This window comes from Peromyscus californicus, unplaced genomic scaffold (assembly GCF_007827085.1).
Source record: "Peromyscus californicus insignis strain IS unplaced genomic scaffold, ASM782708v3 Scaffold_5__1_contigs__length_169319896, whole genome shotgun sequence".
In the NCBI taxonomy this organism is placed as follows: Eukaryota; Metazoa; Chordata; class Mammalia; order Rodentia; family Cricetidae; genus Peromyscus; species Peromyscus californicus.
Window position 1 is genome coordinate 32,929,228 of NW_026294573.1, and position 12,897 is coordinate 32,942,124.

Here is a 12,897-nt window from a genome sequence, read left to right on the forward strand (position 1 = left end):
TTACTGGCTAGGCCTCATCTCTATAGATTCTGGATTCTGGTAATGTTGCTGAGCAGATCCCATCCATGGCAAATGGGTCACCACCAGGTGGGCTTATGCCTGATGACTTCTTTTATCTGAAATCGGTTCCTCTCAGTAGGTGGTTAGTATATCAATACTGAAGTATTCAGGGGTGGGGGGTGTATCTCTTGGAACTAGAGGAAGGAAATCCCTCCATGCCTCACATGTTTAGAGATAGTTGCCATGTAGGGACACACACTGCTGTGTACAGGGGTTACAAAGAAGGGGACGTGAAGTGAGTACTTGCTGGGAGATGAGTAAACCTTGTGAATTCCACAGGGACACTTACAGTGACAGAAGCGGGAGCAGCTCCCCTGACTCTGAAATTACTGAACTGAAGTTCCCATCAATAAGTCAGGACTGATATGGTGTTGGTAAGTGACGTTTTTAAGGTTTAGTAAAAAAAGAAAAAGTGGGAACACAGTGTAGCTAGAGTTTTCCTGCCTGGCCCACAGTCAGGGCAAATCTCTCTCACCTGCCAGTCCCACAGCCGCTCAGACCCAACCAAGTAAACACAGAGACTTATATTGGTTACAAACTGTATGGCCATGGCAGGCTTCTTGCAACTTTTCTTACAGCTTCAATTAATCCATTTCTATAAATCTATACCTTGCCACGTGGCTCATGGCTTACTGGCATCTTCACATGCTGCTTGTCCTGGCAGCGGCTGGCAGTGTCTCTCTGACTCAGCCTTCCACTTCCCAGCTTTATTCTCCTCCTTGTCCCGCCTATACTTCCTGCCTGGCCACTGGCCAATCAGTGATTTATTTATTGACCAATCGGCAACACACTTGACATAGACCATCCCACAGCAACACAGACTGTTCCTAGCTGCTCACTGGCCAGCCAGCCTGGCTGTGTCGGTGAGCTGGAGAGTGGCAGGAGGATGCCTGTCAGCCCATGTCCTCCACACAGCAGCACGTGCACAGGTGCACACACCCATCCTCCCTGCACGCAGGCATCTGTTAGTCATGGAGTAGGCTGCTGCTGTGGACAGAGTGCTTACATCTGGCTGAGCACGGCACAGGAGCTGCAAGGCCTGGATGGTGTGTGGGTCTGGATTGCAAATGTAGGCTTCTGCCGTCCTTCCCAGGAACAGGCCTCACTTCCTGTGGTGGCTGGCAGCTGACCTCGTTTTGACGCTTCTCTAATAAATATCTTGTAATTTTAGCCTCTTTTTTTTTTTTGAAACAGGATGATTCTTCAAGAAAGCCTTTGACCCGATAGTTTACAACTATGATTTTACACTCTGCTTTTGACACTTCCTTTAAATTATGTTTTTATTAAGATTATTTTATTATGGGGGAAAGGTTTTTGGAAAACTTTGTCACTTGCATGTCCCATCATTTATATTGGATCCTGCGATAATTCCTTTACAGTTTGTGTTTCTGACACGGGGAGTAGGACTCTGGATGGGACCTGATGGTGGCCGGCGGCTGGTGGAAGGCCATCAACCACCTTGTTTTTCCGACCACTTGAGTCACTGTCATTCAAGTGCTGTTACTTCCCTGGGCTGCCAGCATTCCCAGTGCTGGGCTGCTACTGTGGATGCTGCTGGAATCTCAGTGCTGCCGAGTTCTGGGGACTTGGTTCCAGCTGTGGTTGGCCCTGGCCATCCGGAGGGATGTTTGGTTCTTCGGTACATCAGACAAGCTCTGTCTATGAAGTGTCACATAGAAACCCTGGGGCTCTGGCTGCACTTCCTATTCTTGGGGCTGAGAACACTCCTTGCATCAAGGGGTCAAGAAAAAAGGAATCTTGGAAACTAATTCTGACGCCCTCTCGTGTATGCAGCATTGATTTGAGGGTATTTTTTCCTTCCAAAATAGTGTTAATGCAGGTGAAATGCAACTCGAAAAGATATTTTCTTAATGTGACATAGCAATGGGCATGACCATGTGCCCACACTATGGTGGCTGGCTCAGTATATACTCCTAACTTAATAAATAATGCAGAACCATTGGTGTGCTTTCTCATTCTGTCACTGGTTGGGGTGATGGACACAGTCTGATGCTTTATATCACATTGAGATGCAAGCCTTAGTAGCAACCAGGATTTCTCAGCAAGACTTCAGTTTGCCATGAAAGCCAATTACGCTGTGTGCTACTTGGCAGGGGAAAAGAACAACCATGGGATGCCTGGACAGGGTCCTTTGCCCCCTGCAGACAGGGCACTTCACACATGGCGCCAGACAGCTGACCATGGGCTGTCTTAACCAGCTGGTCTGCTTTCTCTCCCACTCTGCACTCATTCTTGACTTCTAGAATTGAGGCTCAGAAGTTCAAGGTCACAGGGACAGGGAACTTTCCAAAGTCAGTTGTGGGGTGATGGTGACATTAGCATTCACTCAGGCTGCAGGCCTGGCAGTGTATAGGTGGTAACATCCTTCACTTGCTACAAGTTGAGACATGGAGCCTTGGGGAGGAATATGTGTCCCACCAGTTAGCCCAGCTCCCACCTCAGATTCCTGTCTTTCCCTCATTTCTCAGTGAGCTCACATGGTCACTTCTGTATAGATCCTGTCTGGCTGTGGCTGATTCTACTTCTAACCTCCCTTCCCACCCAGTGGTCTCATTATTCCCCAAGCTGCTGCCACAACAGTGAGGCCTGGCTGGGTATGGGGTGGTTTGGAAGAGCCATCCCTAGTGTTTCTTTCCTGATGAAGATGGCCTCATTATTCACCAGCTGCCACATGCCAGCTACCTGTATGACCTGTCAGCAAAAGGAATCCCCACATAGCCCAGAGTTTGCCATGGATGGTGCTGGAAGGGAGCCCACTGCATCCAATGACGACCAGTGCTCAGAGGCTTCTTAGCAGGAGGGAACCTGGCAGGCTTCTTCTGTGTGCTTAGTGTGCAGACCTAGGGGACAAGGGCTATCTGTCAGTACACCATGGTTATCTGCTAGCCTAGAGCCCAAATTGAAGAGTATCCTTGATTGTCTCATTGGGGAAGTACCATATCCCGGACCTGCAGCATGTGCACTGGTGGAGAAACTATGACATGGCCATGGAGAGGGAACAAAGGAAGCTGTACTGGACAGTTGCTCCTGTCAGAGTTCCCAGCACCTCGGCAGTGGCAGGAGTGGGGAATGTTGAAGGAGGGGTGCCACAAGTCCCAGGCAAGCCTGGAGGGGGAGCTAAGTCCTGCAGCTCGGAGAGAAGAGGGTTCTAGGCAGGGGAGCACCCAGTGTAGATGTGGAGTGGGATGGTTGCTGTAGCATGCATGGCTGCTGTAAGGGGCAGCAGGAGCAGCTAGCAGGTTCTTGTGGTGAAATGGGTGTGGACAGGGCAGGTGGGGCAGGATCCAGCTCTAGCCTTAGTGCCAGTTAGTGGAGAGGCAATAACTGGCTAGACTCCTGTGAATGGCTGGTCTGCCATGGCCAGCAGATACCAGATACTACATGAGTGTGACCAAATGCCCCTTGCCCACTGTCACCATCTCGCAGGTGACAGGGCTGAGGCAGAGGTAGGCACTGTTGCCCCAAGTGCTGAGTCTTAGGGCAGAGCCGCAGTGGGTGCTGAGTGGCTGCAGTGCGGTGGTATCTTTGTGGGCATGAGACTTGTGACGTAGCCGCCTCTGGCTGGCTGACCAATGTAGAAGTAACTAAGCATTGCTGTGCATGCAGTGTATAAGGCACAATGACAAGTTAGGGGGAGAGCTGCAGGGTGGCCCAAGCCCTGTAACTAGTTACCACATAGGTCTTGCTAGCTGCAAACGGCCTTTCCAAGTTGATATTCCCAGCCCACTAGAATTGGCTTAGGCAAAAGGTGCATTTAGTTGGGATTAGAGTTACAGTCTCTTAGCTGAGTTCTGGAGTGACTAGCCAAGTTTTCTGAAAGCAGGGTTGCTTGGGGGTGTGCCAGGAGCTGACTGTCAGCCTGCTCTGAGGTGAAGCCACATGGCTCCTGCATGTGCAGCGCTGAGGGAGAGGGAAGGCAGCTCATGTGTGTTTTATTCCAGGCCTTAGCCTACATCTTCCTCATCCTCACAGGACACAGCAGCTGCAGGACAGGGACCGGCGCTGCCTCAGCTGCTGCCTCAGCTGCTCCTTTTCCATCGTCAGGGTCTTCACCTTCTCCTCCAGCTTGCCCAGCTCCGTTGTCCACTTCTGAGGACAGTGTGGCAGTAGATAATCAGGCTGCCATTGTCCCAGGGGTGCCTTCCTCCTTCCTGGGGTGGGCCATAGCCTGGGGTCCTGGCTATGCTGCCGCCTCTGACCAAGGGTCTTGAAGTTGCCCGTATACCGCCCACTGGGATGGAGCCCCCTCTGCAGCCTCCCAAGGGCTGGCACAGGCCATTGATCACCACCTGACCACGACTCCAGTGTCCGCTCCCTTCCTTGTCCTCTGCTTTTCTACCATCGGGTGGTTCCCTCATAGAAAGACTTCATCTTGGGACTCAGTGCAGCCCTCCCCTGCCCCTCACCAGGCTCTACCCCGGTACAGTGCACAGCACTTGTAGTTTCCTTAGCACCTCAGTAGTCCAGTCTCCCTGATCCCCTGGCCCTTCAACAACATAATGACTGATGCCGAGGCAGGGTGGGTGGGGCTGTGTGCTGTGGAATGGGACACAGGTTTTAAAATGACTGCTGGGAATTTGGGAGGAGGCAGAGTTCCTTTCATCCAAGCCCTCCCTTCCCCAGGCGTGCCCAGTGCTTGTGGGTACATGGCTGTAGGGGTCTGAGTCAGCTTGGCCTTAGCCCACCTTGGCGGGAGCTGCCTCACCTGCCTGCACCAGTCCTGGATGGCGCCAACAGACAGTGGGCCCTGGATGCTTCCATCACGCCGTAGAAATACCTCCCCCTGGTCTGTCTCATACAGCTGTGGCTCACCCTGGGCCTTGGGGGTGTGCACGGTCAGACGGAGTACCTTAGCAGGGGCAACAGCAGCTCAGAGGTGCCGCACTTGATGGTGGCAGCCCCAGTTCCATTGAGTAGCCCCACACTTTAGCTCCCAGAAGCAGCGTGGTGGGCTCCTGCTTGTGCTACCCACCCCTGTGCTGCTCAGCAATGTCAGCAAAGTCCCACTGTCCTGAGTGACGACATATACCGGGAGCTCACCTTGAGAGGCGTGTTGGCCGTGCAAGTGCTTATGACGGGGATGAAGGTGAGAGAGTAGGCGTCAGGGAAGACCTGGGGTTTGAAGCCCTGCAGGATGGAGTCTACCAGCTGGCGTGTACGGTCCTCATCACGGTGGCTGCAGTGGATGCCCTGTACCAGGCCACTGTCCTCCACACCTACCAGCAGGCTGCCACCCTCACTGTTGAGAAAGGCACACACGTAGCGCCGTACGTGGTGCTTGAAAGCCAGGCTCAGGTACTCACCGCTGCCTCGCTTAAACTCCACATTCCGTGTCTCGCTGCCAAGGAAGGCACCCTGGAATAGCTGCTCCTGGCCCAAGATCTCCTGGTCCACAATGGCACTGTCAGAGCGCACACCACTGGGTCGGTTCTGAGGGATCTGCCGTCGCCCAGCCCAGCACCAGTTAGGGGAAGGGTCTGGCAGTTGGCACAGCTGTGGGCGCCTGAAGCCTGGACTGGGTCCAGGGCTGGGGCTGGGGCTTGAGCCGCTGTCCTCCTGCTGGGGTGGGGGGTCAAGAGTGGGTATATAGGCAAAGGCAGAAGGCAGAGGTCCTAACCTAAGAGACTGCCAGCCAGACCCCCACCACACTGCTGCCAGTGGTGGTCTCCCAGAGTGAGGGCACAATTCTGCACGTGTGCAAAAGCCAGTGCTGGCTCAAGGGCCCAAGCCAGCTCTTGAGTTGGGCTCTTCCTTGGCACCTGTTGTAGGATGCTTGGGTGGGTAGAGATCGCCCCTTTGGAGCTGGGAGCCAGTATACCTGTGGGCCAGTCTTTCCCGACTTGGGGTGTGTAAGAGGTCCCAGGCCCAGATGTTCCCAGGAGGCATCTTTGTATCCTGCAGTTCTCTGGGCCGAGCTGCAGGTCCCTAAACTGAGGGACCCTGCTCTTTGTTGTCCCTGGTATAACTGCCAGCTACTTCCTGGCCAATGAAAAGTCCCTTGAATCTTAGCTTTCTTCTGCCCTTCTTGAGTCCCTCTGTGGCTCCTGCTTTGTCTCTAGTGTTTTGGGCATTTTGTTTCTGCATGGTAACTTCCTTAGCGTGTTGACATCCCATCAGCTTCCTCTTCCCATCCTCTCAGTAGCTCTAAATGCCAACCCAGTGGCCACTCCCAATTCCCAGCAGCCTTCACTTCTACAGGGCTGGACACTCAGCTGGGCTGGTGTGTGGAGATGGACAGGACCTAGCAGCCCAGCAGCTCCCCAAAGAAGATGAACTCAGAAACTAACAGAACTGAAACTAATAGACACACAAAAGCAGGCGCACATGCATCAAGTATCAGAGCTGTAGATCCACAGGTCAGGCCCCATGGGTCTGCCCTCTGGACAGAAGACCAAGGACATTGGTAGTGTAAGTTTTCACCCCAACAAAACTGGCCCGGACCCTGCTTTGCTGTAGATCATCACAGCTGTAGTGATCTGGACCTACCCTCCAGCCCAGCTTCTTCCTCAGCTGCCCCTGTGGCCTCCAGCCTCAGCTCCGGAGATACCAAACAGCCTGTCCTACCTCACTACCTGAACATCTTGGAGTGCCTTCTGCGCTCCCTAAGTCCCAAGCCTGGATTTCCGGTCCCCTGTAAATTTGTCCCCAGTGGGTAGTGAGGGCTTGCCTGTTCTCCCACAGCCACCCCAACTTTGGGACTGGCAGAGTTGGTTCTGCTCCTGGAGGGTTTGACCAGGACAGGGCATAGGTTGCCTGCCTCAGCCTTGCTTCTGGTACAATGTAGGTACTGGTGTTTGTCAAGGGAACAGTGAGGTGGGCCAAGGAGAAACCCAGGACTTGGTATGTCCCGGACCTCCCAAACCTGACTGGAATGCAAAAATTAGTCTCCCTCTGAGAAGAGGGGCAGTCATTTGAGTCACATCCCCAGGGTGTGCGGTTCCTCCTGCTGTTCCCAACTCAGCTCACTTACCTCTCTGCGGTTTAGGGACTCCAGTCCCTCACCCAGCACCAGCTCCTTGCCGCGGGCTGTGAGCTCTTTGAGGATTAGCTGCTCCTCCAAGGCCATCTGCAGGCGCCAGGGGAGGGAGGCCAGGGCAGCCTTGGGGGCAGCCACCTGTACCCGTGCGTAAGTGTTTCGTGGCCGCCTCACTACCTCAATGTTCTCACGGGACACTGGCAGCTCCAGCCGCTCTAGGGTGTCTCGTAGCAGGCAGGCAAGCACGGGCACAGAGAACTGGGGATTCAGGTGGCCCACATAAAGAGTACGTGTGCTGGGAACTGCCTTGAGGCCAGAGTCCTTGGGCGAGGACTCTTTTAGAGGCAGCTCTGGCAGGAGCTGCTGGCCCTGCGACTCCACAGGGGGCTCCCACATCTGTGTCTGTGCTGACCTCCTCCTGAGGGTGATGGCCGTCTTCCTGAGGAGGGATTTTGGTAGTCCTCACTGCTGAATGCTCTTCCTGGGCCTGGCTTTCAGACTGGCCAGGGCTTCCCAATGGACTCACAGGTACTGAGGCTTCTGGAAGCTTCTGGACTGGCAGAGGCTAGGCAGGGTCAGAAAGAAAGGAGGGCAGAGGGCCAGTGACCCCCCTTGGTGCCTAGGAAAGAACCAGATGGGCCCGAGTCCTGCCTCTGGGCTTGTGGGTAGATAAGGGATTTGCCTGAAGGGTTAGGAGGGATCTTTGAGTCCTCCATACCCGCAGGTACCTTCTCTATCTTGATTCCTCAGTCTACGTCCAGGACCTCCTAGCTGTTGCTGGGTTTCTTCACATCTAGAAGGTTCTTAAAGTCTCCAAGCCCTAAAGATGGTTATAGTGGGCCTCAGAGAAGAGGCCATAGTTCTAAACTCTCAGGGCTGGTCAGTGGCCCCAAAACTGTCTCTACTACTTGATTCTAAAATCTGCCAAGAGGCTAGTATGGGTCATTGGAACTATTTAGGATTGGGTTGGCAGGTTCTTGGGGTTTTGACACACTGACAACGGCCACAGTCCCTCCCCATACAAAAGGCCTTTGCATATATACATAAAACTTGAAGCCAGGCGGTGATAGCACACACATTTAATCCCAGCTTGGGAGGCAAAGGCAGGCGGATCTCTGTGAGTTCGAGGCCAGCCTGGTCTACAAAGCAAGTTCCAGGGCTGCCAGACTACACAGAGAGATCCTGTCTTGAAACCCATTCCCCCCCCCCCAAAAAAAAAACCAACAACCCAACTTGAGGTGCCACAGGAACTAGAACTGAGCTTGCATGTCACCCTAGGCTTGGGAGCTCATTTACAAGCTGTGCCACAGACCCTCTACTCACCCCCACACCCCCAGCCTCCAACTTGGGTGGCAGGTACCACCAGCCCGCATCTTTCCAGATTGGATTCTTGAGGTGGTCAGAGTCTGAGAACCACCCCAGCTGCAGTGGGGGCATTCAGGGCAAGCAGGAAGAGGAGGAAAGAGGAGGCCTATGATCTTCATGTCCTGCTGGCTCCTGCGGGGCCATGGGAGGTGCTAGCCCTGAGCTCCCACAGCTCCCTGGCCCAGGAGACTTAGGACTTGGCATGGAGGCAGAGACCAGGGTCTAGGTCTAGAAGTGGGTGGGGCCTGCTCACTGGCCTCTGTGATCTCATGAAGGCCAACAATGCCTTCTGGTTAGTTCAGCCACAGGTAGCAAGCAGGGTTGGGGGATGTCAAGCAAGGATGGTCCTCAACAACCATAGTCTTGGCTAGACAGTGTAAGCAGACACAGCTGCTCAGCTGCCACAGCTTGGCCATGGTGACCCTTGGAGCAGCTTCTAGAATTGAGGGCCCAAAGCCGCTTCTTCCCTCTACATCACCTCTCCAGACCCCAGCACTCACACAAGCCACTAGTTGCCAATGTTTTGGCTTTGATGTCTAAAGTCTCCACCTCCTTGGTCCCCAACCCCAAGCTCCACTGAGCGCTGACAGGACCTACCTGCTCCCAGGATGAACCAAAATGTACAGGATGGAGTCCAGGGTTCCCTTGATACAAGACCCTTTTCTGTACCAAACACAGACAGGCCTGAAAATCAGGTAGGCTTGGGTAACATGGAACCTCTACCACTGAGGCCAGTTCCTTGGGGGCAGGGCTTAGCTTAGATAAGGTAAAGATATTCTTTTGTTGTTGTTTTTCAAGACAGGGTTTCTCAGTATAGCCCTGGCTGTCCTGGAACTTGCTCTATAGACCAGGCTGGCCTCAAACTTAAGAGATCCTCCTGCTTCTGCCTCCCAAGTGGCATGCGCCATCACTACCTGGCAAAATTATTTTTATTTTATGTGCATTGGTGTTTGGCTTGCGTTTATGTCTGTATGAAAATGTCAGATCCCATGGAACTGGAGTTACAGACAGTTGTGAGTTCCTATATGGGTGCTGGGAATTGAACCTGGATCCTCTGGAAGAGCAGCCAGTGCTCTTAACTGTTAGAGCCATCTCTCCAGCCCCAAGTACCTTTTATTAGTATTAAAAAACTGATTTATTACTATATGTGTGATGTGGGAGGAGAGAGCACATGTATCCTGGCACACATGTGGAGGTCAGAGGACAACTCTGGAGCTGGTTTTCTCCTTCCTGTGAGTTTTGGGGACCAAACACAGGTCTCCAGGCTTGCACAGGAACACCTTTACCAACTGAGTCATCTTGTAGGCTCCCAGGTAAATTTCACTACACATTTCCCCACTCCTAGTAGCCCTGATTACTGGGAACAAGGCGGAGACCTTCAATGAAGCAGCTGTTTGCCTTCCTGTGGGCAGCCATTTTGAAGGCATGCCTGAACTTTTGTTGCATGTAGGATTGGAGGCGGAAGCTTGGGCAGGGAACTTGAGGACATAAGACAATGTTGTACAGACGGGGAAGAGGCCAGCCGCACAGGGTGGCTGAACGAGGCTCTGCAAAGACCGGGCAGGTGCTAAATGGCTCACCCCCGCAGCCACGCCTGGCCCAGATGTCCCATAGCTCTAAGTCAGTCACCAGCAACATTGAAGCTCAGTGTGCTCCCTGGCTGTTGTCTCAGCTTGTCCTGTCCTACACTGTGGCTCCAGACAGCCTTTTCCGCCTTCTGTAAACCAGTTCCCACTGTAAGCCAACAGGCTATGTGGCCCTGGGCTTGGGTGCCAGGCCTTGGTCAGTGCAGTGAGTACCATGCAGGCCTGTACTGCCTCTTCTTGCCTCACAAGGAGGCTTCTGGGAGTTGCCAGCCCTTGAGATGCTTCTGGCTCGATGGAGCTACAGTGCTGACAACTAACATCTAACGGACAAAGGGAAGCAACCTGGGCAGAGGCTGGGGCCTGCAAGGTGTGGGTGCTGTGGGCACTCGGACAACGGCCGAGTCTTTTGGACTGGGACTAGAAGATAGGGATAATCTGGCTAAGGCTCCTTGTTTTACATGTGGGAAAACCAAGACGAAGTGAAGGAACAACCTTCTTGCTGAGTAATTTGGATGTCAACTGGTTAAAAAGACCCGAGGAGCCTTTGTATTGGTTTTATTTAGAAACAAACGGACATAAAACAGTTCAGATGGCAGTGGGGGCAGCAGTGTTGCTGACTTGCTGAGGAGGAAGCACAGGAGCTAGCAGAGGGCAAACCCCCCAGCCTGGAGGTCCTCCCTCCCACCATGGGGGCCCCCGTGGCCTAAAGGCATTAGGCCCCATCTTTTGCAGCAATTCTGACCAGGGCAGGGAGCTGTGATGGGGCAGGGGTGGGGGGAAAACTCCATCAGAGATAGAGAATGGGGCTACAAAGGGCCTGGTGTGGGAAGAGGGAGGGACCCTAACCTTTCCATGTCCAGTGAGCTATATTCCTCTGTCCATCCCAGAGAGAAAGAGCCCTAGGGCAGCATCCTCTGAAACAGGGCCACACTTCTCTGGAGAGGCCCTCTCTGGACCACAGAGGGTGGTCTCCTTCTTCCCAAAAATGTCTGGTGCAAGAAAAGCATTAAGTCCAAGTGCCAGAAGCAATAAATTAGCAACAAGAAAGGATCTTTGTAAAAAAGGTCTGCACCACAAGTTGAGTTTGGGGATCTGGTGACAAGGCATGAGCTGGGGGCTATGGGCACTATACCAAGCCCAGGAGGTGGTTAGGGGCCTGGGTGCCAGGGCCTTTCAAGGCCCTGGAGTTGGCCTCTTCCTCCATCTCTTTGCAAGGTGCTCAGTCTAAACTTCTGGTGAGAGGCTTGGCTAGCCTTGAGAAATAAATAGAAGGGCCTGGGAGCCCCAGCAGGCTAAGGGGAAGAGCAGCACCAGCCCTGGGCCCACATTCTTCCCTCCTTGGTCCTTCACGGAAGGACACAGATGGCAGGAGGGGCAGCAGTGGTGGTCCTCCAGCCTCCTGGAGTCCTGAGGTCACCCAGAGCCCTATGGAGGTGCCTGGGAGGTGGCTGGTGGCTTCCGGAAAGAAGAATGCCTCCTGTTCAGAATTTTCCCTGCTTCAGCCGGTCAATGTGAAAGGAGAGCTTGAGGGCGGGCCCCAGCTTCAGGCCCATATACTTCATCATCATGTCACTGCGCAGCAGGAGCAGGGCCTTGCCATCGATCTCCTGGGGATGGGGAGGAGCCACCATCAGATGCCTGGTTGGCCTGACTGCCTCAGGTGCCAATCAAAGACTACCCAGAGCAGTGCGAGGCACACAGTGCAGTCAGTCAGGCTGCTGGGATCTGGAAGCTCTTCTCCCTGGCACTCTGAGCACTTCTCTCCAGGCAGGCACTATGGGACATGCCCCTCCCACCTTGCTCTTCTATGCCGCTTTCCTGTCCCAAGCCTCTGCGAAGCCTTGCAGTGAGTGCACCTGTGCAGGCTGTATGGACACCTACCCTCAAGATGGACTGTGCTCTGAGCCCACAATAGGCCTCTTGGGGCAGTGGTGACCTTTCGGCCTGCTCTGGAGCCCTTGCAAACCCACCTACCTGAAAGATTTCTGTGGTCAGTGAGAGGGGCAGACTTTGTAACCATGGAAGGATGGCACCAAGCAGCACAGGTAGGAAAAGGGTTTGAGCCCCAAAGCTGGGGTGCGATCAGAGCAGGAGGGCCAGAGCAGTGCCTAGCCATGAAACCAAATGGTCTTGTGAAGGGAACATGGAGCTCACGGACAGGTCAGCCGAGGAGGGGGACTAGTAAGAGGGAGGCAGGGCTACTTGCAAAGGATTCTTGAACTTGGGCTGAAAGCCTTGAATCTCCCACCAAAGCAGATAGGGTAAAGCATCCTTGGGAAAAGAGATATATAGATCCCTGTAACCTAGAACTGAGCCCCAAACCACAAACCCAGGGGGAATCTGGCTCAATGAGAGCCTATGCTAAGAGAGTGAGGTAAACATAGTACCCAGTGAGGTCTTCTTGAGACGGCATCATTTATGTTGTTTCGATGGACATCGAACAGACAGCCACACCCTCTAAGATCGAGAGGTTGCCATACACACAGGAGGTCAGGCAGAAGTACCTACATGTTTTCGGAAGAGGTCAGCATGGGGTCCGAGCTGAGGATCTGCTTCCCGGACAAACTGCATCACATCCTCCACTGTCCATGAAGAAGGGTCCCGGCCACTCAGGCGAGGGGCATCTCGGCTCTCCAGATACCGATCTGACCCTGAAGGACAGAAGGGCACCTACCATAATGTATGAAATGACACTGGTCCATTCTCACTAGCCTCCTGGCACACTCCACGGCCTCAGAGGTGACCCTCACAGCAATATTCAAGTGTAGGAGATGACTGGAGGTTCCCAGGGAATGAAGACTTTCCATAAGAGAATTTTACATGGGGTCAGTGAATCACATTGAACCTGAGGCAGGTATCACCAATGTAAGGAGGCTACCTGGGTTTGGT

At 53.5% G+C, this 12,897-nt stretch overlaps 3 protein-coding genes across 16 annotated transcripts in view; 1 reads left to right on the top strand and 2 right to left on the bottom strand.

The window, feature by feature from the left end:
• The window catches only part of Ctps1 (CTP synthase 1), a 33,494-nt gene extending 31,472 nt beyond the window's left edge, over positions 1-2,022 (top strand). For 2 of the 3 annotated variants that reach the window (XM_052716733.1, XM_052716732.1), the window contains 2 exons: positions 340-434; positions 1,255-2,022. In XM_052716733.1, the coding sequence (XP_052572693.1) occupies positions 340-424 (85 nt within the window). In that variant the 3' untranslated portion in view covers positions 425-434; positions 1,255-2,022. The remainder of the gene's footprint in view (positions 1-339; positions 435-1,254) is intronic. The other variant, XM_052716734.1, reaches the window with a different exon arrangement.
• Positions 2,023-2,144: 122 nt separating this feature from the next.
• Slfnl1 (schlafen like 1) lies at positions 2,145-7,773 on the bottom strand. Its single transcript, XM_052717174.1, has 5 exons — positions 7,740-7,773; positions 7,052-7,518; positions 5,122-5,640; positions 4,787-4,930; positions 2,145-4,170 (listed from the first exon to the last, which is right to left on the bottom strand). The coding sequence occupies exons 1-5, from the start codon at positions 7,771-7,773 to the stop codon at positions 4,048-4,050; spliced, it is 1,287 nt and encodes a 428-aa protein (XP_052573134.1). The 3' UTR covers positions 2,145-4,047.
• A 2,775-nt stretch (positions 7,774-10,548) lies between these two features.
• Scmh1 (Scm polycomb group protein homolog 1) overlaps positions 10,549-12,897 on the bottom strand; it is a 161,561-nt gene continuing 159,212 nt past the window's right edge. For all 12 annotated transcript variants that reach the window (XM_052717966.1, XM_052717964.1, XM_052717965.1 and 9 more), the window contains 2 exons: positions 12,517-12,659; positions 10,549-11,615 (listed from right to left, as the gene is read on the bottom strand). In XM_052717966.1, the coding sequence (XP_052573926.1) occupies positions 11,490-11,615; positions 12,517-12,659 (269 nt within the window). In that variant the 3' untranslated portion in view covers positions 10,549-11,489. The remainder of the gene's footprint in view (positions 11,616-12,516; positions 12,660-12,897) is intronic.